Below are 26,233 nucleotides of genomic sequence, written 5' to 3' on the forward strand. Positions count from 1 at the left end.
ACTACTGTGCCAACATTTTCGTCCTCCAGCCCCCCCCACCCCATGAATCAAGTGCCCGTCCATAAATGAGGTCACGCGATTTTAGACGATTTTTTACCCCCCCCCTCGTCACACGACGTCACAAAACGTCAGACCCCCCCCTCAAATATGACGTCACAAAGCTCTGCCCCCCCCACACAAAAAAAACATGCTTCAAATCACTTTAAACTATTGTCATTGTAGTGCGTATTTAATGTGGCGCTGCACTCTGATGTTGTAGGAGAAAACATTTATTAAAAAGTCTATTCAATTAAGTAGAACGTGTTGTCTATATGTATTTAAAGTTGCGCATTTTGATGTGACGTCACATTTCTCAACCCCCCCCTCCGCTCGTCACACATCGTCACAAATGTCTGACCCCCCCCCCCCCCTAGGTGCGTGACGTCATTTATGGACGGCCCCCAAATGTGTAAATGCTCTGAATGCTGTGTCGAGCGACCAGCTCCCGCCGGCTCTCTCATTACCTACCGAGTGTTCTCGATGTTTCCAGCCGCTGAGACGTAGAAGGGCTGCGGGCTTCCGTACTCGTCGAACAGACCCCATCGTAGGTGGCCCCACTCGTGCAGAAACGACTTCTCTGCACGGCAAAGCACGGGCGAGGTGGGGGGGTACTACGTTAGAGTTGTCAGTGTTCACGTGTGTGGAACTTCTTTCGCTCCGTACGTAGCCAACCGTGGCAATCGGTGGTGCGGGGGGAGGACAACAAACGAAGCACAACAGGCAGTTCTAAATATGTGTGCAGTTCGTGTGTGCTTTTAAAGTTATGTTTGTTTAAAAAAAAGGTATATGTTTGTGTCTCTATTTATGTTTAAACATCAATGTCATCTTTCATGACTTAATGGCATACGGTGATTATATTGTGTTGCTTGTTTTCGTTGTAGTGGCAGTCGTCTTATTTTTTTGCCATTCTTGTTTTTTGTCAAAATATATTATTCCTCTTTCCTTCCAGAAATCGTTATCTGTGTATTATTACTGGCTTTGTTAAATATTATGTAAACAAACCATTACGGAGCTGAATATTTAATTTCTTAAAGTTTTAAAGTGGGATATTGTTTCATCAACAGTGGTTTTCCTATAGAATAACTTGCCCTCATCATGAGAACGTGGAATTTCCACCCCCGACGAACAGCGATGGACACTGCCATCGGCTAATTTTAGATTTGAAGTTTTCGTGACTGCAAGGATTCATACTCTTTGGTTTTTTCGGTGATTTAATTTATTTAAATTTTTTACCTACGCGACTTTACCGAAAAAACCAAAGAGTATGCCATCGGCTAGTTTGAGCAAAAATAGACTGACAGAATGTGCCGGGCGGTGGTAGGGCAACGCTTGTAATCCAGAACTGTGGAGGCGAGGGTTTGCTGGACCGTACAAATACTGCGTTGGGTGTCGAGGTGCCATACCCTGGCTTGCCAGTCAGACGCACACGGTACAGCAAGTGTGGACTGATATCGTCTGACCCATCTGTGTGGGATAGAATGTTGCCCCTTCGCACGTGTGTGGGTAACCTCTGGGTTCTCCTGGTTCCTCCCACTTGCATGAACACGCATTAATTGGCTGAAAATATCTGAATATAAAGAGCCCCATGTAGCAGGATATTTCTGAAATGGTCCTTGAGCTCAATGTGGCTTCTTGGGTAAATAAGCAACATTATTCGGTGGAAACATAACATACAATTGCGCAGATGGGAAAAATACATTCAAATGCCAAATTTACTGGAGTAATATAAATCACATACAAATGACCAATGGCTTTGAGGCGTGTAAGGTAGATACCAATTGCATATGAAATGAAATTACATATTTAAATCAACTCAAAGCCCGATAACATTTCCAGGGGATTTTACATATATATATAAAAAAACAAAGTCATAGAAACAATTGCCAATGTGAAAGAGCAAGACGCGGTTTCGGTAACGTGGCACGCCATGGCCTCCGTGTCGTACCTCGTGGTCCATACAAGGAGATGGCAGTGTCTTGCAGTAGGTAGCTGGGAGCGAGGCGGATGTGCTGGCCCTTCTCTCCGCACAGGCCGAACTGCACCGTGTAGGGCGCGTCGTTGCTCGAGTCATGCGGCTGTGCCACGACCACGTCTGCCTTGTTGTGATAAGGACAGACAGACGACCGTCATCTTTCGATTTAAAGCTTTCGTGACTGCAGGGATTCATCTTCTTGGTTCTTTCGGTAAAGTCACGTAGAAGGAAAATAATAAAGTAATAAAAATAAAACATGATAAAATAATTCTCACGACGTTTCGGCCACAACACAAGCGTGGCCGAAACGTCGTGAGAATTATTTTACTATGTTTTTTTATTTTTTATTTTATTACTTCCCTTCTACGTGACTTTACCGAAAGAACCAAGAAGGTGAATCCCTGCAGTCACGAAAGCTTTAAATCGAAAAGACGACCGTCACTCCAGCTCCGCTCGGTGTTTCCCTATTACGACGGGGTTTTTAGTTCAAAGCGGTGTTAAATGTACATTGTTCGGTGATGCCGCGTTTGGCAGTGATGCACAAACACAATAAACACAACAACTCAACACGTGCGTCGATAACACTGCCTTCGGAAAAATAAGGAGGGTCATTGCCCGAAACGTCACCGATTAGGTTTCCTTTTAATGCAGTGCAGTTGAAATTTTTTTTGTTAACGTACAGCGTGGCCACAGCATCTATTCGCATGAAATGTTGTTCTCCGGCGCACTGTGACCTCGCGATTTGGCGATGTCTGTATCACGAATTCAGTGGACGATGGATTTGTAGAGGATCTAATCTGATCTTCCCACCCCGACGCCCAGATCGTATAACAAGAACATGTGATGGCAACAATAATGATTTTACAATACGCAGCCATCCACTTGGAAGAATCTGTGGAGGACAACTTAGGCATGAATCCAGCCGTGTGCTGAGAAAGACGGTTAACACAAGGAAGTCAACACAAGAAGGTCAACACAAGAAGGTCAACACAAGGTCAACACAAGGAGCCGTTCGAATCGGAGGGGTGGGGGTACATTATCTCAGTTTCATGCAAAGGGAATTTGTGGCCAATTCAGTTTTCAAAATAACTTCATGCTGCTTTTGTCTGCCTCTTTATTTCATAATTCATTTCTTAATTTGTTGTTGTTTATCCACTCAAATGTTGATTATTCTGTTGCCGATTATCTTTGTAAATAAATAATATATGTATTTGGGTAGTTCATCTTTAATATTTAAAATCTGTATTATCTCCCTTTTTATTCTTAGGTGTTTTCGGTCTCCCTTTTTCCAAATAATAATGATAGGCATAATTCCATGATTGAGGTATTACATTTGTGTGGTAACATTAAGTAAATAATATTATTGGTTCTTTCGGTAAAGTCACGTAGAACGGAAATAATAAAATAATATTAAACAATAAAATTCTCACGACGTTTCGACTGCAACACAAGCAATCATCATCAGGTGTGAATTTCACGTGACTTTACCGAAAGAACCAAGAATATGAATCCCTGCAGTCACGAAAGCTTTAAATCAAAATTAAGTAAATAAGTCCACATACATTCCATCTAGGATGGGAGTTTTTCCATTTTTCACACTGCTCAGGGTAGTGGTCAGTTCTTCTTCCCCTTGTGAATTTTTTTTTTTTTAGCCTTGTTTATATCAATCAAATGTCAAATAACAACAGGGGAAGCACAATTATTCGCGCCGAGTCATCGCAACACACTTTAACTGACCCGAGAGATGAACACAGCAAAAGCACTCAACGACGTTTTTTTAAATAAATATAAATTCCTCACAGGGTTACGAGCCGGCATCTCTTCCACCTCGCGATGCGGATTGCCATGTCTCCCGCCCCGGCTTCGTCCCAGTAAACATTGCCAACGATTAGCAACGGTTGGCTACGTCCTGTGCGAAAGAAGTTCAACGTATGTGCACGTACGCGGCCTGATTTCGTGAGAATCAACGTTGGTTCTAGATTTGAAGCTTTCGTGACTGCAAGGATTCATACTCTTAGTTCTTTCGGTAAAGCCACGTAGGTAAAAAATTTAATTAATAAAAAATAAAATTAAAATCACGACGTTTCGGAGGCTGTGACGGTCCCACCTGATGACGGAGACTTGTGTTGCCTCCGAAACGTCGTGATTTTTATTATTTTATTTTTTATTAATTAAATTTTTTACCTACGTGACTTTACCGAAAGAACTAAGAGTAATCAACGTTGGCACCAACCTCTCTCCGCGTTCTACCGGTGTGGGGTGGGCCGGGACGGCCCCCCCCCCGTGGCCCCCCAAACTCTCACCGTGTTGAATGCCTCCTTGCTCGGCCGCCCGTACCCCTCGTGGGGGCTCCACGAAGCGGGCAGCAGGATGGTGACGTTCCTGAAGAAGGCTCGCCGTCCCGTCGACGAGTACAGACGCGCCGACGATGCCGTGATCACCTCCTGCGGGAGGAGGTCGCCGGCAACGTTTTTGGCCCCACAACGCCGATTCTCACCGCGACCACTCGTTCGACACCCATTGCTCACCACCACCGCACCCACACAAATAAATCAAAAGAACTCATCGCTTGCGCTCGCGGCCGCACGACCGCGCCTTAGCTAAAGTAAGACGTCTCGACTTGGAGACCAGCAGCACTTTATAGTTGGTATGCTTTATTTGAATTGTTATTCATCTCAGTTTCTTGATTGTGCCTACAGCCATTGATGTTTGCATTTTTTTGTTGAGAACAGCGCCGTGTGACCCCCTCCCCTCTTCCCCTCCCCCCCTTTGGAAATGTGTTGTAGCCCTTACCACCTTTCCACTATATCTATTTTTTATCGTCATGTATTTCTAAAATGATGTACGGAGCCGCGACGCGTTGGCTGCTCTGGCTCACTTGAGTGTGGCTCTGTGAATAAACGATTGGTTATTACGTTCAAGACAGGAGGTTAATGACTCTCTAATATTCAGGAAGAGTAGCTACCTCACTCTGAGAATAATATGATTGGCGTCAAGCTATGGATTGAGTTATTTAATTGAAATGTAAACATTTAATAAGTCCACTAATTTTCGATTTGAAGCTTTCAAACTCTGTCTTCTCGACAGACGTGTTCTTCACCTGAGGACGGCTGCTTGTGTTGTGGCCGAAACGTCGTGAGAATTATTTGATTATGTTTAATTTTTATTATTTTATTATTTCCATTCTACGTGACTTTACCGAAAGAGCCAAGAAGATGAAGTCCACTAATTTTTGTTTCAACAGATGGTTATCGCATCTTTGACGCCACCTCCTGCACGGCATGTGGGCGCCTGCGTAAGCATCGCGTGGCCGCCTTCACTCTCCGGCTCCAGCCCTTTGGGAGTCCCTCTCGGTCATCCGCAAGTCTCCGACTCCCTTCCCGATCCCAGGTCCCCTGCAGGTGGCGATCGACCTGATTCAGCCACGAAGGAAGCCGACCACCATCTCCCCCCCCCCCCCTCCTGGCCTCCTCCAGCCGGCAACTGGCGCAGCCTGCAACCAGTGAAGTCTCAGCCTCGTCTCCCGAAGCAATCGATGATGTGAAACAACATTTTTAAACTAAACTGATCTGCTGGGAGGCGGTGGGAAGCTCTTTGGTTTTAACACACATGAGGTCGAGATCGCTCGAAACTGGACCTGGAGGCCACGACACTCCCCCGGATATATTTAAACATTTTTTATTTTAGCAGGCAAGGCCCACTGAGCTGTATAGCTCTTATGCAGAAGCGACCTTGCCACAAGTGATAGCTCAACGAAGTGGGTTATCACGTGGAAATTTATAGCAGCCAAATACTCTAAAAGCATGTTTTCTAAATGTGGCGGGAAAAACCGGTGGGCCCGGAGGAAAATCCACGCAATGACAAGGAGAGAGACACGCAAACTCCAAATATACAGGCGTCAGGGTCGGGATCGAACCCACGGCCTCCTGTATACAAGGCGGGGTAGGAAACATTTCGCAACCGTGACACCCCTCCCCATGCCCCAAGATCCTGTGCAGGGCCCTCGTAATGAAGGCGTTCAGATGGGCCCTCAATGAATTATTTAGTGGAATCACGATGACCGCTCAGCACAGATGTATGGGTTAGCCCTGCCTCAACACCCACTTTACAAATTGTAAACACACTGGCGTCTAGTTTGCTGCAAGTGCAACTTCAAGAAGACTAGATGGATGTTTTCTTCATTTCCCCCTAAGGGTCGATTTTGTGATAAAACACTACCTTTGGATTATTTTTTTGTAAAAGACATATACGTGAGAATTATCGTATTAAAATGTGAAATGATCATGTAAAATCACAAAGGCGAGCTCCCATTTTAAACATTTAAAACAGCACCGAGTTTGTCATAATCCACACACGTACCTTGATTTTAACAACGAGTTGCTCATTCTCAGAAACGCTTGGGTGAATGGCGACCACCAATCCTTCATACCCATGGTCCACAAGCTTCACATTAGAGGCCTCGATGGTTAAAATGGTCAGTGCGCCGAACAGCAGAGCGGCAGCCTTCACGCAGGCGATCATTTTGGTTTTTGCGCCGCAGTCCTGTGACTGAAGACTACAAAAAACCCGGCAGTGTTTGTGTCTCATTAAAACTGTTGACGTTGTGTTTGCGGTTACACAGAGAATCTAATTACTTGCTACAATAAATCCGGCATATTGCTAATCCTTTACTACCTTATTTCGAATCAGCCCTCGCGATTAAATTTAACAACGGCAATATACTATAATGACAATCGTGAAAATACGAGCAGTTAAAAAACAATTCAGTGCGAGAAACTGGAAGGAATTAAATCTAAATGTAGGCAACATTAAACATAAAAGTGATCTTTGTCCCATGGAATATTTAGGTAAAGCATCTGTTGTTTAATGTTATTTTGTTGAATGTTTACTTTTCCTGATGTGTCAATACACCAAGTTTATGGAGCAAAACTAATTTGACTGAAGGTTGATAGTACAACCGCAATTTTCATTTAGTTAACAATGGCCATAACACAGAAGAACACACCCTTTCTGCATTTGCGTATCTGATATTCATCAAGTGTGCTTTTCTCAATTAGAGGTTAACCGCTTGACATTTAACACATTGTACATTTTTTTTAAAAGTAGAATTATGCAAGCGCAATCATTTATTTGTAATCTTTTCTTTATTGTAAATTTTATATAAAAAGCAAGACAGACAGTATTTATATCAACATTGATACACAACATGTTATGATATCCACACGTTTAAGCATTTCAAGTGGGTTTCGACACAATTAAGTTTTGGCCAATTCTATTCTAGGTTATGATGGCAATGTTCAGGTGGCTAAATGCCAATGTTGGGGTCTGCTAGCCACGAGACACGGCTTCAGGAGAGAGTCGTACTGTGACTTGTGTCTTTAACCTTCCAGCTGTGAAGGATACGTGCGCATTGGCCTGTTGATGTTCTCTTTTTTGCGGTTGATGGTTACACTAGTGTCTTGGAGCGATGTCAAAGCCAGGCGGTGCGATGTTTGGGTATCGAATGAGATGCTTAATCTTGTTCCACTCTTGTTAACCAGTGTTCTTCTGGATGTTGGTGATATTCTATGATGGTGACAGCACGAACCCAATAAGAAGGACGCTTGTGTTGCGCCCGAAACGTCGTGTTTTTTAATTTATTTTACCTACGTGACTTTACCGAAAAAAACAAAGAGTATAAATCCTTGCAGTCACGAAAACTTCAAATCTAGAACCATTGGGGGAATGGGAATTGAGTCGCCGGCGGCGGTGCACATCGTTGAGGTCTTGGTTGATGGATATGTTGTCAATGACGAGATAACGTGTAAACTCCCTTGCAGTTTGCGCGTCTCTGTGGATATTTGGTGGCAGAATTGTTCGCCACAACAGGGAGCCAGGGGATCGGTGTCAGTTCCAGTGTTGCCGGTTATGATGAACATTTTGTCAATTGTGCATCCAGCAGTTTTGTTAAGGAGCTTCCGGACCAGGCTGGAACACAATGGCTCTGCCATTGAGTAGACCAGTGAGAGGGCGGGCAGGTCGTTCCTGAAAGTTTCTGTAGCAGGGCGATTCTTGGTTTTTAAATCCTTTATTAAATCCTTTATATTAAGTTCGCTTGCTTGCTTGCTTGCGTGCTTGTGTGCTTGCGTGCTTGCTTGCTTGCTTGCTTACGACCGTGCAAATCTTTCGGTCGTTTTTTAACCCACTTCCCGTGATCCAATCGAGCTGACATTTTGCACACAGACTCGTTGTGCGAGACAATTAATGTTCGTGACATTTTTTTCCCCAAAATTTACACTGCTTAGGGAAAACAAATTAAATATTTAATTACCAATTGCTTAATACTGGCAGACAATCATCTGACCCATAGGTGGCAGCCATCTCAAGCCAGAGGACGAGAGGACTCTAGCCGCCACGCATTTAAAGGATTTATAGTGAAAAACTTTGTTTTTACGGGTTATATGCTTTTCACGTGTGTTTTATGTGGTGCTTGAAGGTGAGGCTTCTGTCCATGATCACCCCTAGATATCTAGGAGTGGAGTCATTGCGCACTGGGCTACCACAGGGCACAGCAAGGGTGCCATCTGCTGCATAATTGTTCAAGTGGAAAGGCGACTGTGGTGGTTTCGGAAGGATTTGTGCAGTCTCCAGCTATGGAAATATACTGCCAATGAAACTAAAACGTTCAGTAAATAAGACAAATATTTTCTGACGGAGGTCTACATACACAAAGCAATACAACTTTACAGTAGTTTAATATAAAAAAACACGTTTTAAAATGTGAAAGTAAAAAACCCGATTATAGTTCTCAGGCCTAGAAAACAAGATAATTACACACACATAGAATCAACAGAGGGTGTGTGTTTGTTCATGCATCTGTGTGACCACAGTGAAAAAACTGTGATCATGATACCCACTTCCTTGTTCATCTATTTTCCAGAAACCAGAACAATAAGCACTTGCGATTATTGCCACGACCATCAGCAACGTTAGTCCCATCGTCATGAGCAGGTGGAGTGGTGGCGGTGATGAAGACAAACAAGTGAATAGCCTCATTCGATTCCATTGTTGCGTGTAATTCTCTTTTTATACTGTAAAATACTATTTTTATTTTACCAGGTAAGGCCCACTGAGCTATACAGCTCTTTTTCAGAAACTTGGCCACAAATGATAGCTTAATGAAGTGGCTTATCATGTGGAAATGTATGGCAGGCAAATACTTTTAAACGCACGTTTCTAAATGTGGAGGGAAAAAAACTGGAGGACCGGGTGAAAAATCCACGTGATCACGAGGAGGCCTTCACTCAACAGTGCATTTACGAAGGGCTGCAAATTGATTTGTAATAGATTTTTGGGTCAAGTCACGTGAGTAAAATATGTGTCATACACCCTCACCCACTCGACACAGCCAGTTCATAAATGTGTCACGTGAGCAAACGTGCCTTCAGACCGTCACTTGAACTAAGATCATCCTCGCATCGCTTTTGGATAGCCATCGAACAAAGATGTTCACCGCATCGCACGATTTATGGTGAGCTTCTGCAGTGGTCTGGAATGCTCTTCTTAAATCCATTATATTAAGTTCGCTTGCTTGCTTGCGTGCTTGCTTGCTTGCTTGCTTACGACCGTGCAAACCTTTCGGTCGTTTTTTAACCCACTTCCCGTGATCCAATCGAGCTGACATTTTGCACACAGACTCGTTGTGCGTGACAATTAATGTTCGTGAAAAAAAATTTCCAAAATTTTACACTGTTTAGGGAAAACAAATTAAATATTTAATTACCAATTGCTTAATGGTGGCAGGCAATAATCTGACCCATAGGTGGCAGCCATCTCAAGCCAGAGGACGAGAGGACTCTAGCCGCCACGCATATAAAGGATTTAGAGTGAAAAACTTTGTTTTTACGGGTTATACTTATTTCCGATATTAGGAAGCCACTGAGACTATGCAAATTTTAAATCTATAATTGAAAACTAATTTATTTGGAACTTATTTTCGTGTTTAGTTTGTTGTCCTTCCCCCACACCTCCGAGGAGCACTGTTGGCTACGTACGGTGTGAAAGAAGTTCAACATACATACATATTGTTTAACAGCTGATTTGAGTTCTAGATTTGAAGCTTTCGTGACTGTAATGATTCATACTCTTAGTTCTTTCGGTAAAGTCACGTAGGTAAAAAATGAAATTAAAATTAATAAAAAATATAACAATATTTCATTTACTCACCCAGCAGTATAACAAAAGCAGTAATTGACCACTTCACAACTCCTCCTCCCCCGCTGCCCTTCCTACCTCCTCCCCCCTTAACCACTATATAAGGTACAGATATTTTGCTGTGACGGTTTCACCTGAAGACGGAAGCTTGTGTTGACTCCGAAACGTTGTGATTTTTATTGTTCTATTTTTTTATTAATTTTAATTAATTTTCTTACCTACGTGACTTTACCGAAAAAACTAAGAGTATGAAGCTGATATGAGCTCTAATTTTATCACAACATAGCTCAGGTCGCAATGTAGACAGCTTAGACATGCTGTAAACATACGCTCACTTATGTAGCATGTTTTTCTTCTGTATAAGTGTATTTAGATAATGAATACCAAAAGCAAAATTGAATTGCTGCTTGCTAAGCTCTGTGCGTGTGCCATGATTCTGTGTCAGAGAATATCCTAAGCATGATAATGTTTATAAAACGGTTGAGTATATTTTGGGATTAGCTCACCAGTATTATGATGTGGTTAGTTTCAGCTTAACAGAATACTATATTGGGCCATTATGGAATCTTACATATATTTTTAGACAACAAGAATATTTTTTATTGGTTAAACAGAAAAAAAAGGGAGATAGTCAAAACAAACGATTGTGCTATTTGGCGTGACCATTGATCTGTAGACTATATGTTCAGCTCGAAATATCGATAACTGGGAATATTCCAACAGTTTAAGCATCCTTGAACAGTAATATTTCACAGGCATCTTTCGTGGAGTCAGGCGATGAATTGGGTGCAACGACTTGGGAATTGGACACCGAACTCAAAACGGTCAACGCCTGCACTTGGCCTAATTTTTCCTGGTAAGCCATGTCTTGCGTCGATATTCGGTAATGGCCGCCTTTCCTATTCTTAGTTAGGTAAACGATGCCTGTGAGCAAGCACGCCGACACCAAGACACATATTCCAACGGCAGCGATGATGGTGCTCGTGTTACTATGCGACGCAGCATGTGCCGCTGTGGTCGGCGCGACCGTGGTCGGAGCGACCGTGGTCGGAGCGACCGTGGTCGGAGCGATCGTGGTCGGAGCGATCGTGGTCGCAGCGACGACGTAGGTGATGAAGGCCACGTTGGAGAGGGGCGCCACGTTGTCGCTGCTGTCGATCGCCTGCACGCAGAAGTACAGCTCGTCGCCGGCGGAGAGCTCCGTCGTCGTGACGGTGAAGTTCTCGATGTTGCCCGCCACCCCGGGGGCGTTCAGATCACCCCACGCCAGGTCCTCTCTCTCCACCAAGCGAAAGTCCGTGCCATTCAGCACGCCATCAACGCTGTCGCTCATCATGATCCTGTACATTGCGGCTGCACACGCGCAAAAAGATGACGTTTAAGCAACAACAACAACACAAATTACCCTAAATTATAATTATCTGAATGCGGTGAAATAACTAAAAAAGCCTTCCTCCTCCGGTAACTCTTTTAAATGAGACTATACTTGTCTCCTGTGAGTCCTCACCCTGGTTAAACATAATAAACTTACATTTGAAACCTCCCAAAAAGTTCTCTCAAATACAATTTTTAATTTAGCTGAAGGAAGAATCCATAAAAAAGATTGTATTACTCTTTGCATTACAATTTGGAATTACGTGACACGTGAATGCAGCTGCTAGACGCTGTAGAAAATGTTTCACATGTCTCATGGGGAACCACCCACAACAGGGAGTGGTGGTGCAGCGGTTAGCACACTGCGCTCTGGTTTTCGCGACCCAAGCTAAATTCTTGACTACTGCTAACACCAGTAGTGAGAGATATCTGAAGTGGTCCCAGGTGTCCCCTTCACCAACTCCCACTGACCAAGGTCGTCAAGCGTGGTCAAACAACTGCCGTGACCCACAACAGCGTGAAGAAGCCTACACCTAACAGTGGACTGATCTCTGAAGTAGCTCTGTGACATCCGCTTACGCGGGTCGTTCTCGAACGTGAGGGCTTCAGGGGCCCTGCGAGAGATTCGAATGGACATGTTGTATCACGACACGATGCCGATAGCACATTTGGGATATGATTAGGGAAACGATGACCAAAACATAAATATTTATTTTTAAAAAGCCATGGAAAATACTTGCATTGCCTGGTATGTATGTATTTTGCACTTCTTTCGCACCGTACATAGCCAACAGGTGCGGGGGGTGGGAGGGGGACAACAAAATAACACACTAAAAGCAGCTCGAAAGAAATTAGTTTTCAATCGAGATTTAAAAGCGCTGTTTACGTACCTTGTCCAAAGTCACCGTCCCCTCCAGGGGCTGTCCACGTGAGGGTCACAGAGCTGGAGGTCTGCAGCTCAGCTTGGAGGTCAGTTATGCGGCACGGCGGAAAGACATCCTTCATGCCGCCTGGCGGCACCGCAACCTGGAAGGAGCCTGCCGACGCCACCCGGATGAAGTCTGGGACTGGCGTCGGGTCCTGCTTGATCACCGGGGGAGGCAGCTGCGTCACCTGCAGTTCACCTGGTGGACCGAGCCCAGCAGACGAGTCAATTCTGATACAGAGACATAGTAGAGTCAGCTGAAATAGAGGCCAAGCGAAATCAGTTATGACAAGGGTACAATTACACTGGTCACCACACTTTTTCTGGCATGAGGTATTCCAACGGTTTAAAGGTAAATTTGGGGTGCTGATTTCAAATGTGGCATCAGTTTTTGTCTATCACATCAGGTTTTTGAGATATCAAATATTACATTTTCAATAAAAACTGCAGAAGAAAAATATTAAATGAATGTGGATATCTACATAAAATGCTATTATAAACACACTATCCTAAAAATACAGCACCATATTTTAACACTAAAGCAGTCACTGACTCGCAACAACTTGCAATCATAAGTGACAGAGTTAATTTCGGGTAAAATCAATGAAAATGGGGTATGCTGATAGCATAAAATGAGATGTGATAGAGCAAATCTGAGATCAGATTTGGAATCAGCACTCTGAAATTAGCTTAAAACAGCTGCAAAAGTCCAGGCCAGAAAAAAAATGTTGTTGTTGTTGACCAGTGTTATTAATGATACAGAGAAGAGAGCAGAGTCAATTCTGACACAGAGAACATAGAAGAGTCAGTTATAAAAGAGGAATGGCAGAGTCAATTGTAACAGAGTAGAATTATTAATGATACAGAGACAAACCAGGGTCAATAATGATAAGAGACACGGCTGTTATCAATGATACAGCCACCGTTCCGATGTTTGTCACGTATGACATGATGAGCACAGTAGCTCTACAAGAATGCGGGCATACTTTATATTTGATTGTCTATTGGTGGTGGCCAGTCATTAGATGCTTGTGTGTTCCGTTATGAAGAAGGTTGCATAGAACTTGAAAGCAAAAAGTTGTTTGATAAATCTGGCCAAGGTATTTCTGAATTCAGTTACTAAAACATTGCGGAAGGATTACAGCAGACTCCGAATGCTTTCGACATAATTTCCGGCAAATGGTAAAACTGTCAAAGGTTGTAGATGTGTTAGCGGTGTTATTTCACGCGGACAACTGTGTCACTTTATCTTCTTGGTTCTTTCGGTAAAGTCACGTAGAATGGAAATAATAAAATAATAAAAATAAAACATAATAAAATAATTCTCACGACGTTTCGGCCACAACGCATGCAGCCATCCTCAGGTGGAGAACAGGTCTGTCGAGAAGACAGAGTCCCAGCTTAAATAGACGCTCCAAGCCTGGGGTGTGTCATTCAGACTCTGTCTTCTCGACAGACCTGTTCTCCACCTGAGGACGGCTGCGTGCGTTGTGGTCGAAAAGTCGTGAGAATTATTTTATTATGTTTATTTTTATTATTTTATTATTTCCATTCTACGTGACTTTACCGAAAGAACCAAGAAGATGAATCCATGCAGTCACGAAAGCTTTAAATCGAAATTGTGTCACTTAAGTCGTACAGAACTCATCGCGTTCACCACCCGCGTATCTCTGTGGCAACTCTTCCTCTTGCACTGCTCGTCTGCTACGCTCCGCTCGCTTTCTCTCGCTCCGCTAGCCTGCTATGTTGCACTTTGCTAGCTTCTCTACTGCTAGCCTCTTGCTATACACTCTGCTAGCTTCTCTACTGCTACACTCTCACTATACACTCTGCTAGCTTCTCTACTGCTAGCCTCTCACTACACACTCTGCTAGCTTCTCTACTGCTAGCCTCTCACTGTACACTCTGCTAGCTTCTCCACTGCTAGCCTCTTGCTATACACTCTGCTAGCTTCTCTACTGCTAGCCTCTCACTATACACTCTGCTAGCTTCTCTACTGCTAGCCTCTTGCTATACACTCTGCTAGCTTCTCTACTGCTAGCCTCTCACTATACACTCTGCTAGCTTCTCTACTGCTAGCCTCTCACTATACACTCTGCTAGCTTCTCTACTGCTAGCCTCTTGCTATACACTCTGCTAGCTTCTCTACTGCTAGCCTTATCACACTCACACTTCGGATTCCGCTAGCCTCTCTACTGCTAGCCTGTCTAGTGTCTACCCTCCCTGTCTGCGCCTGTTCGCCCTGACGTGACCTCACTGTCACACGTGTGCGCACACTGTGTGCAAACCCCCGCGCGTGTTACTACTCCACATATGCAAGCCAGATTTTTAACACGTGTAAATTATTTGTTTACTGATCAATAAAGGCATTAGTGTGAGTCCGGGTAAGTATTCATACCCAATGCAATATATATAAATTTACATTTTGCAATGTAAATTTTGATCATGGGAGCCTTGATTAAACCAATTTCATAGGCTTTTGGGAAATGATCAAATTCCGTGACTGTGCACAATCAACTGGCCTATAAAAAACATCATTTACATTTAAACTGCACAACCTAACTTGAGTACATTTCGCATAATATAAGAAAATTCGGGGAAACATTCGCCATAGTCATGTAAATATATAAACAACACATTCACTATACCACAAAAAATCATTACAAATATCTCATTTTGTTTTGCGTAATTATCATCATCGTCATCATCAGTTACCATTTATACCGCACCTCCCATGAAGTTAATCTCGAGGTGCCAGAACAGAGCTATTTGAGTTCATTACTCAGTAAGGATGTTATTCGAGGAAAAAAACACAAAGTGCAAAAGCAATAGAGTGTTTACAAAATAAGTAACAAATGGGAATAAACTAAATTTAAAAGTTAAACTGTACCCAGTCCTTGCACTGATGTGCTGCAAGGGGCCCCTGGTTTCTTACCATTCTGTAATTTGCTGACACGCACCTACTGGACATGTGCGAAAAAAAATCTTAACAGCTCATCGGATTCCTCCAGGATAAATCCAGATTCGGATTATTGTTCTTACCATTCGCCTTTCGTTTCCCTGGAATGTAGAGGGACCGCGAGCCTCTCTGTGGGGCCAGACGTGTCGTTTTGTTATCTCCTACAACCTTGACCTTTAAGCTGTATCGGCCAGTTGCCGTAAACTGTGCGAAGAATCTGGAATAAATTCCATCATTCTTTTTGGCGTCAGCACCTGCACACAGCAGAAGGGTACTTCATGTAAATCATGGCATTTGCTTGAATTTTTGTGCAGCGTCATGAACTCCGACGCAGCAGTAAGTGCACTGCACTACGAACCTGGCCACCTGAGTTAAATTCCCAGCCGCGGCTCACATCAACAGCGATATTATCATCAGTGCTGGTCCACCCCTCCCCCCTTCACTTCATTCAGCTGCTTTAGTGGGCAGTGTAAAACAACGCCCATGAACCGATATGCTATCGACAAACCTTCGTGCAGCAGTAGATTGACAAAGGGCCATATATTGCACGTAGTTAAAATTGCCACGAGCTATATTTGTTACCGATTATCACACGGTGGTATTCAAAATATCAATGACATTTTAAAGGCGCATTCTGAATCCGACAGATTTGCTGTACGTAAGTTATGCTTTAGATGTGGTGCTGTATTTCCCAGTTCTACGTGACACGTGCAGGGATGTAATGGGAAATGCTGAATTTATCGTGGTCTGTGCATGGTCTATACCCAGTGCTGTATACATAGGATATCAAAGTTGACGTCGTGCTCAAATGCGCATTGAATGATTTCTCATCTCTTGTTTACTGCTCTGAACCAGTGGTGGAAATGTTACATTCTGTTGATATTGCTTGTTTTTATTGAGGCAATACACGGGCTCGTTACATCACATAGGAGCCGTCCATAAATGACGTCACGCGATTTTGGACGATTTTTGACCCCCACCCCCCCCCCCATCGTCACACGGCGTCACACAAAGTCAGACCCCCCCATCAAATATGACGCCACAACGCTCTGCCCCCCCCCCCCCAAATTAAACATGCTTCAAATCGCTTTAAACTATTGTCATTGTAGTGCGTATTTAATGTGACGCTGCACTCTGATGTTGTAGGAGAAAATATTTATTACAAAGTCTATTTAATTAAGGAGAACGTGTTGTCTATATTTATTTAAAGTTGCGCATTTTGATGTGACGTTACCTTTCTCACCCCCCCCCCCTCATCACACATCGTCACAAATGTCTGACTCCCCCCCCCCCCCCCTTTTTGGACACCCAGTAATTTCTGGTCATGTTTTACAAACTCCAGATTCAGTTATGCCGATTATGGGATCGGAGCAGAACAGGCCTGGCGAAAACAAACAAAATATACTTCTGCTGTTGTCTGGTCAAAGTTCAAAGTTCATTTATTAGGTATAGCCCTGTGAATCGGGTGCAACCGCAACAAACAAAAAGACATGAACATGGTCAAGAGCGCCCATAGGCTAATGGACGCAACATAGTTTTTTGTTTTGTTCGGATGAACTTTGGTGCTCATCTATTTACAGATTGGCTACAATCATCCTTAAAGGCTCATTCTAAAACGTTACGTAACAATGTTCACTTTCATGGGAAACCCTTTTCTCTCACGCCAGCTAACAACGCCTCAGACAGCCCACAGAACGCACCGGCCCCGTTGTCAAACAGCTGCAGATCGAGAGGCTTTTCGCGGGGCCTCTCGATGGTGGCGATGACGGTGGCGCCCACGACGGGCGTACTGCCCTGCTTGACCTCCGCGAACACCTGCATGGCGTTCAGCTTTTCGTTGCTATCCGTTGGCTTGACGACTTTCACCTCGATAGGTGGGAGGTTACTGTTGGACTGGCTGCTCGTGATCGAGATCGCAATGTTGTCTTTGATCGAGTGTTTGTTCGTTAATTTGTACGTCCACGTACCAGGCTGCGAATATAAATATAAGAAAAATACGTATTAAGAAAAAAAAACACTTTTACAATACTTCTACGTTTAGCCGTTGGGGTTTACAGCGTTGTGGTTCGGCATGATGTCCGACGTTTCGCTCCATCTGCTGGGACTGAATCGAGAGGGGGCTCAATTTACTTCCATAAACAAGCTCCCGAGCCGTAGAGCAAAACGTTGGACACCGTGCCAAAGACGAACATGCCCTTGTATGACCCCAATGCACAACAGAGAACTACACAGCACAAGCACGAAGCCTACGCAAGAGTACAAACAACAGTTGGCATTTCAGATCGTGGCTTTCACTCATGCGGGATTGCAGGATACACTTACTGTGTCACGGATTCCTAATCGATATTTATGGCCTGTTTACGTCAACACATTTAAATAAAGCATAAATCTTGGACAACTGTTAAGATCCCTGAACGGATTTTCCCACACTCAGAAATGTTATTGTATGTATGTTGAACTTCTTTTGCATAGTACATAGACAATCAGTGATATTTATAATCGGAGGTGCAGGGGAAGGACAACACACTCAACATACACACAAAATGCACTTCAGTGAGAACATTTACATATTATCTCCTGGAATGTATTTTTAAAAACCCTTCCAAAATACCTCCACCCACCCTCTCTAGGATATTTAAGACTCTCATTGTGCCCTGAATAAGGCCATTTATTTCAATTGTCAAGCTGTTCCTTTCCTCCCAACGACTGCAGGACAATTGGTGTAATTTCCAAGTATAGTAATCAGTCTTTAGCAGCAGTCTTGTGAATGGATATAATAATGGATATAATCTAGAAGGACTTGCTTAAGAAGTTGTGTGCTTATAGGTATGATATATTATTAATTGTAATTATGCAGACCGGCAGGAATGGCAAATATAATTTGTCTTATACAATGTGCAGCATTGTATAGAGCTTCCAAAATACGAGTATGTATTCAGAGATCGAATACATAACTTAATTAAGGAATACCGCAGAGTTTGACTCGGCATACGTATGAACAAAATGGAAGTCACATTGAGTTGGTTAAACAAAAAATATATAACAGTTGGAGCACAACAATGTGACATGCCTGTCAACCCCCTATCAGTGCCTACCTTATTACAGACTAATTTAGACCTTATTGGTCACCCCGTACACTTATAAATCTCAACGTTCATTCTACAAAGTCCCATCACAAGGGAGATAGTTTTTTTTGCCCGTATTGAAATGGCTGTACGTCGTATGGACCTGAAAACTAAATTTCCCTGTACAAGAATACGGAAAAACCATATAAGTTTACAGGTATGACTGAAAACAAAGCAGAATATATTATGCATTGAGCAATAATTGTAAGTGGATAGCGATCAAAATTATAGTTTAAAAGAGATAGATAAACAAGAGCAGGCCGGAGTGTTTTTAGAAAATGTAATTTGATCGTAACAAGCAGCAAACCAAGTTGTGAATTGAGAGAAAAGTTTTCAATTGGCGCAAATTGCCAGCTATGGCACGCGGATCGCAAACGTGGACAATGAAAATTAAAAGGCAAACTAAATTTGAAGATTTAAAGCTTTCGTGACTGCAGGGATTCATTGTATTGGTTCTTTCGGTAAAGTCACGTAGAAGGGAAATAATAAAATAATAATAATTAAACAAAAAAATTCTCACGACGTTTCGATTGCAACACAAGCAATCATCATCAGGTGTGAAAACCACGGCAATTTTTTTCGAATTTTCTTGCTGTGGGTTTCGCACCTGATGACGATTGCTTGTGTTGCAATCGAAACGTCGTGAGAATGTTATTGTTTTATTTGAATTATTTTATTATTTCCATTCTACGTAACTTTACCGAAAGAACCAAGAATATAAATTTGAAGAGTGAACATGGGCAGATGCATGCATTGAATTACACTTTTGAGGAAGAAATGGATTCAGGGAACAAAGCACGAATTAGAGACAAATTATTGACTATCTACGGGGACCTTTTTGCCAGTATCAATGATGAAAAATAAGACTATGGCAATAAAACAGGTGTTACGATGTTCAAACGCCAAATAGATTCCTTTTGAAAAGGCGTCAACTCTGCATTAACCATATTATCAGAGCATGTTTGTTGGCATGTTTAGCCACAAATACGTGTGCTGAATGCAGACTTGATGCTATGATATGACACTGACTTAAGAAACCTAAGTGGGCATGGGCCAGGCACGTCGTGGTTAGAAGGGACGATGGGTCGGTGGAAGAGACTGGCGATGGAACGGCAGCCAATGGAGAGAGGCAACACCCAAAATGGATGACCACCATGGGGATGTGAACAACGGAATCAGACCGTGCGCATGAGTGAGATGGCATTAGGGGCCCTCCATAAATGACGTCACGCGATTTTGGACGATTTTTTTACCCCCCCCCCCCATCGTCACACGACGTCACAAAAAGTCAGACCCCCCCCTCAAATATGACGTCACAAAGCTCTGCCCCCCCCCCCAAAAAAAAATAAAACATGCTTCAAATCGCTTTAAACTATTTCCATTGTAGTGCGTATTTAATGTGGCGCTGCACTCTGATGTTGCAGGAGAAAACATTTATTAAATAGTCTATTTAATTAAGTAGAACGCGTTGTCTATATTTATTTAAAAATGCGCATTTTGATGTGATGTCACATTTCTCAAACCTCCCCCCACTTGTCACACATCGTCACAAATGTCTGACCCCCCCCAGGTGCGTGACGTCATTTATGGACGGCCCCTTAAGACATCGAAGGACCATGAAAGATGCAAACGGCGTAGAGCGAGGTAGGGCTAGTCATTGGCTGACGATGATGACTCTATGCAGCTAATGACATAGTGTACAATATGTAGCTGTATGCTGTCTTGACAAATGAATGTCTCTCAGTACTATGCAAGCATATTTTCTCTTTTATAATCTACTGGCAATGACAGTTGATACGTTGTTCTCACCTTTGAAGTGCCTTTGATTGTTAACCGTGCAGTCTTGAACGCCGTATCGATGACAAACTTGTTGTTTTGATAATCAAAGTTGTCTGGGTCAATAATGTGCATCTCTGGCACGGTGCTTGCCAGCCACGTGACCACAAACTGGGTGTTGTTCCCAATGGAGGCATCCACTTGAATTTCCCCTTTCATTGTCTCACCACTGTTGAGGGACTGACCTGTGCTTTCCAGCTACCGAGAGAAGCACACGCACGTACAAAATTAGAATACTCAGCAATGACCGCGTGGCAACCGTTGACGGAATCGTGGAAAGAGATGCGAGATTTTAGGCAAGCGTTAAAATAGGAGGTAAGCCAAAAGACAAATAGCTATCCTAGGTATCTTTCCCAAAGTTGATTAAACTACTTGCAATTTACCGTGCTTAATTGATGCACAAATGTAACATTAAAAACTATCCAGTGTGCGACTGTGGTCATCCAGAACAGACCGTACAACACGTAACGACGCGATGCCCGATCCACGAATACGAAGGAAGACATCACAGCGATACACTCCGCTACTCCTGATGCGGTTATCTGGCTTGACCACATGAATGTGAAATTGGAGTCGTTGCTCTGCATCTACATCAGCCAAACGAAATTAGAAGAAGTATTGGGAAAAATCACAACAACATCGTCTCCTAAGGCCAATTTGCAGGCCGATGCTGCATTCACCTTGTACTACATAGGGGCAGCTGCCACTGGGGGTCCCCCTTGGCTATATAAATGGTTCTAATGACATATAGTGAGGAACGTAGTGTTGCTGAGACATTTATAGACCGTGTAAATGCAAATCCTTACCCTTGCTTATGCGGTGTGTCCTGAAGTTACAGACATATGTATGAAGCTTTGTTAATGATTGTCTATAATGACTTTTATACACGCTTAACAACATCTGCAGTGCCATTGTATTGACACTAGCACAACGATGTCGTTAGAGTGCTACTGTGTCTCTTAAAAGTCGAATTTTTCAACCACCCAGTGGATAGCTAGAAAGCAGCCAAAATAAAAAAACTAAACAAATTTTTTATTTACTGGTAAGGCCCACTGAGCTATTTAGATATTTTTCAGAAGCGATTTGGCCACAAATAACAACTCAACGAAGTGGCTTATCACGTGGACATTTATAGCAGCCAAACAACCTGAACGCATGTTTCTAAATGTGGAGGGAAAACCCGCAGGTCCCGGAGAAAAATCCACGTGACCACGGGGAGAACATGCAAACTTCAAATATACAGGCGTCAGTGTCAGGATCAAAGCCATGACCTCCTGTATACCAGGTGAGGTGGTTAACATCTCGCCTCCGCAGCGCCGAGTGTTGGCGCGATGAAAGTGAACGCGAATTTGGGTTGCTTCTTCTTCTTATTCTTCATCTCTGTTGTCGTCATCACCTGTAGCACAAGAGAGCTTGTATCGCCATCGTCTGTCTTCGCAGATGAGAAGGCGTCCACGAGACTGTTTGTGTCCAAGTTGTCACTGGCAGAAAAAGTCATGCCTCCTACACGAAAACATTGCATCGAGTAAAAAAAAAACACAAAAAAACAATGTGCAATTCATGCGAGCGATGTTCACGTTCATGTCGCTGCAATCTCTACGTTCCGTATCTTCCTCTTCCCATGCGTAGTGGGGTAGCTACCAAGTGCGCAGGCAGTGCAACTGCGCTGGGGCACACCATGGGGGCCAGGACACCTAGCTACGGAGAATGGGCATATGTTGCAGGGAGCACCGTTTTGCATTCTTTGCACCAGCACCCATGCCAGCCCTGCTGCGCAACTGCTACTGTACCAATACACTTCACCTCCTGAGAAAGGTCGTGTTATAACTAGATGTCGGTGTAAATGGTAATATCTCTCTGCCAAAATAAAACAGAGCAATGTATTTAAAAAATAAATCATTACATATTCAAAAAATCACGGCTTGAGTTGGTATTATCATTTGGAGAATGTACAATAGGTAAGCAGTCTACCTCAAGGTACTGTGCTTTTGATTAACACATTCCTGCGGAGGGGGCTGGTAGGAACGTTGGGTTGCTCGGTCAATGGCCAGGGTCTACGGCGGCGTGGTGTATTCCGCAAATATGGCCGACTATGAGGGCGGGCACAAGCCGGCGTGAGTAGGTTAAACGTTGAGTTTTATGAGGGCACCACGGGGTGACCAGCCCCTCCCCACACAGCCCCACCCCCCACCCAGCCCCACCCTCCCCACCCAGCCCCTCCCCACCCTCCCCTCCCGACCTGGCCCCTCCCAACCCTCCCCTCCCAGCCCCTCCCCACCCTCTCCTCTCCACCCAGCCCCACCCCTCCCATTTATGGATGCACGGCGGACGGACACAATAATCCCCTGTGGGCTGGTGTAACCAGGAGGTTCCTACCAGTAACAAATGTGGTGTAAAACAGCCTCTAACCATCACAACTTTGCGTATGCCATTATTTAACGAGCAAAGCCATGCAGGGCTCGATTGACGTGGAGCCTCCTATGTTTCCACACATTCGCAGAATTCCGGTATCGTGTGGAAGTCCATTCACAACTGATTACGCCTCGTTTCACTTGCTGGATTTTGGCCCGATTTCCGCTGGGTCGAACGGGCGGAGTTCCTACTCTTATTTTTTTCGGTAAAGTCACGTAGGTAAAAAAATGAAATTAAAATTAATTAAAATAATAAAAAATCACGACGTTTCGGAGGCAACACAAGTTTCCGTCATCAGGTGGGACCGTCACAGCTAGATTTTGCTGTATCAAGTGAGGCCTCACTTGATTAACACATGAGGCCTCACTTGATACAGCAAAATCTGGCTGTGACGGTCCCACCTGATGACGGAGACTTGTGTTGCCTCCGAAACGTCGTGATTTTTATTATTTTTATTAATTTTAATTTCATTTTTTTACCTACGTGACTTTACCGAAAAAACTAAGAATATGAATCCTTGCAGTCACGAAAGCTTCAAATCTAGAATTAAGGGCGAAGCTCCCTTCCGCAGAAGAGATCCCACCGTCGGTATAGCAGTCGGAGTATCGAGGAGAATCTGAGATTGTGCGTTTGCTCTCTGATATTTGTCGGCTCCACCCTAAAGCTGGCCCACTTTGGATCATTCCACGATCGTGCCACAAGGCACTGGTGGAGCAATTTCTGTTCCTGGTGCGGAATTGGTGGCACATGGATTGCCGCATGCAAATCGCTTCTGACTTTATGCAGCTCCATCCCGTCTTGCCACCAAAAAGGTGACAGTTCAAGTTCAAGTTCATTTATTAGGTATAGCCCTGTGAGCCATTCGGCTCTTGAATCGGGTGCAACCGCAACAAACAAAAAACAAAAACATGAACAAAAAAAAAATCACCGTACACCAACGCTGTGTGCAAAAATCTCAGTGGGATGCAAGTCAAATAACAACAACAACAATCACAAGACAACTTAGATTAAGGCCATCAGTCTAACTCTGTACTACAACAAACAAACATGGCTAAACCAATACACTTTTCGAAATCACCAAAATAAAGCCATGGAAGCAATGAAACAGTGATCATAGGAACTGTGACGGAATTTTCTCAATAAATGGCATAAACAACATGTACCACCAAAACCCTGCAGCCATACCTGGCTGCATGAGTCACTCCAGAAAGGCAACCACAAGAGATATATGTAACCGACGGAGATGCGTGACTTATTTAAAGAGGTTCCTTTGCTGGGATGTTTGTCCAATGCCATTTAATGAGTGTTCGGTTTTGGTCTAGAGGAAACTTAAGAACCCCAATAAAACCTACGCACGCGAAGGGGTGGCACACAAACACTGTAATCTCCTGATCATCGCAACCACCAACGGCAACAATGTCTTGCAAGCTCTGGCGGTCTCCCACCCAAATACTAACCGGGGTTTTAATAGTTGCTTCGCTTCAGAAATCAAGCGAGATCGTAAATATTCCCGAGAGAATTGGTCACAAACGATTGAAAAATTCCCAGTTTTTTTTTACAGTTTTTTTGTGGCTTACCGGCGCTGGTTAGTTTCTCAAGTGCTGGGTCCGCGTTTGGTCCCAGGGCTATGGTGTGTACGGTGCATTGACTATTTTGGACGTCATCAACACAACTGCTGATACCAGAGTCTTCACCGTCAGTCAGCAAAACAATCTCATCTCCAGACACATCACCATCCAGCGCCCTTAGAACCTGCAAACACATCAAATCACCCCTGTATGAGCCATTATGTAATTAAATGTCAAAAATCTTGTTTAAAATCTTCAATATTGCCCATTATCGGGTGCTGGTGACTTGCAGTGAAAAAATAAATGACGCAGTCTTCTGGGGTCACCTGAAAGGCATGCCTGACTCCCGCGCACACATTGGTTCCTCCGTTGACACTTGTGGGGAGGTAGTTTTTAATTGCCACACGGCTCGCTTCGTCGGTTATTCTCGTCATAGCAAGGTTCGTTCTTGCTCCGCTGTTGAAAACGATGATCCCTATCAATGTTCCTGCGTCCAAAATTTTCATGATGAAATTCTCAGATGCCTGCCGCATCCTTTGCAAACGGTTTGCCTGCATGCACGCGCACAGAAGCCAACACGTCATCAAGTATATTCCACGCTGAATTCTGATGCGCGTTCAAGTTTTCACGTTTATTTTGCTTAATCCGGTGAGAACTCAAGAGATGAGGATAGTCTAATTTCCAAAGTGACACAAAGTGGCCAGGGCTGCTGAGAATATTTCTATTGACAGACCTAGGTATGTCGGTTTTTAAGATTAAAGTAGTCAATATCTCCGCCAACTTTCTCCCTCGTCGCACGCACTTTCTGTGTTTGAACAGCTTTATAGCTCGGCTCATTGTCCCCAGCATTACTTCTCTACAACCTCTTACCACAGGGGGTTTCACTTCTGTGTTCTGCGGCAGCATTCATGATCCTCCAGAAACCAGTTCTTAAGTATGGGCTTACCTAGTTCCACAGGGGTTGGCAAAATACGACTCTGGGCACCTGCATGTTTTTAACCCATATACAATAATGGTAGCCTATCACTCTATATATGTTATTTGAGTTGCATTAGGTTTAGAGGAAGGCAATCTCACAGTGACAGTATTAATAAATAAGTATAACCCGTAAAAACAAAGTTTTTCACTATAAATCCTTTATATACGTGGCGGCTAGAGTCCTCTCGTCCTCTGGCTTGAGATGGCTGCCACATATGGGTCAGATGATTGCATTGCACCATTAAGCAATTGGTAATTAAATATTATATTTTTGTCCTAAAAAGTGTAAAATTGAGGAAACATTTTTTCACGAACATTAATTGTCACGCACAACGAGTCTGTGTGGAAAATGTAAGCTCGATTGGATGACGGGAAGTGGGTTGAAAAACGACCGAAAGATTTGCACGGTCCTAAGCAAGCAAGCAAGTGAACTTAATATAAAGGACTTAAAAAGTTTAAAGGTACAATACTCACAATTAAGTTATCATGCGTCTTGCTTTCATGCTTATGTCAGTTACCAAAAAAAGCCTGGTGGTGTTCAGCAGCAAACACCAGTAGCATCGCTACTATATTCTACGCTGTGTGTGCATTTTTCGAAAATGTTGTTTTTCCCATTTGTAACGATGTTTTTTAAATCCTTTATATTAAGTTCGCGTGCTTGCGTGCTTGCTTGCTTAGGACCGTGCAAATCTTTCGCTCGTTTTTTAACCCACTTCCCGTAATCCAATCGAGCTGACATTTTCCACACAGACTCGTTGTATGTGACAATTAATTTTCGCGAAAAAAAATCAAATTTTTTACAATGTTTAGGGAAAACAAATTAAATATTTAATTACCAATTGCTTAATGGTG

General features: G+C 43.4%; 2 protein-coding genes across 3 annotated transcripts in view; both read right to left on the minus strand.

Moving 5' to 3' along the window:
* LOC133341648 (calcium-activated chloride channel regulator 1-like) overlaps window positions 1–6,532 on the minus strand; it is a 34,026-nt gene extending 27,494 nt beyond the window's left edge. For both annotated transcript variants that reach the window (XM_061550244.1, XM_061550242.1), the window contains exons 1-4: window positions 6,371–6,532; window positions 4,315–4,455; window positions 1,985–2,135; window positions 508–616 (exon numbers count right to left, since the gene is read on the minus strand). In XM_061550244.1, coding sequence (XP_061406228.1) covers window positions 508–616; window positions 1,985–2,135; window positions 4,315–4,455; window positions 6,371–6,532 — 563 coding nt within the window. The remainder of the gene's footprint in view (window positions 1–507; window positions 617–1,984; window positions 2,136–4,314; window positions 4,456–6,370) is intronic.
* A 659-nt stretch (window positions 6,533–7,191) lies between these two features.
* Window positions 7,192–26,233, minus strand: part of LOC133341854 (calcium-activated chloride channel regulator 1-like) — a 33,336-nt gene continuing 14,294 nt past the window's right edge. Inside the window, exons 8-15 of the mRNA XM_061550644.1 lie at window positions 24,730–24,954; window positions 24,413–24,587; window positions 21,820–21,926; window positions 20,397–20,621; window positions 17,163–17,433; window positions 15,546–15,716; window positions 12,469–12,702; window positions 7,192–11,557 (exon numbers count right to left, since the gene is read on the minus strand). Of these exons, the coding sequence (XP_061406628.1) occupies window positions 10,929–11,557; window positions 12,469–12,702; window positions 15,546–15,716; window positions 17,163–17,433; window positions 20,397–20,621; window positions 21,820–21,926; window positions 24,413–24,587; window positions 24,730–24,954 (2,037 nt within the window). The 3' untranslated portion in view covers window positions 7,192–10,928. The remainder of the gene's footprint in view (window positions 11,558–12,468; window positions 12,703–15,545; window positions 15,717–17,162; window positions 17,434–20,396; window positions 20,622–21,819; window positions 21,927–24,412; window positions 24,588–24,729; window positions 24,955–26,233) is intronic.

Source organism: Lethenteron reissneri, chromosome 12, assembly GCF_015708825.2.
Source record: "Lethenteron reissneri isolate LAM-NWPU_2019-01 chromosome 12, ASM1570882v1, whole genome shotgun sequence".
NCBI lineage: Eukaryota > Metazoa > Chordata > Hyperoartia > Petromyzontiformes > Petromyzontidae > Lethenteron > Lethenteron reissneri.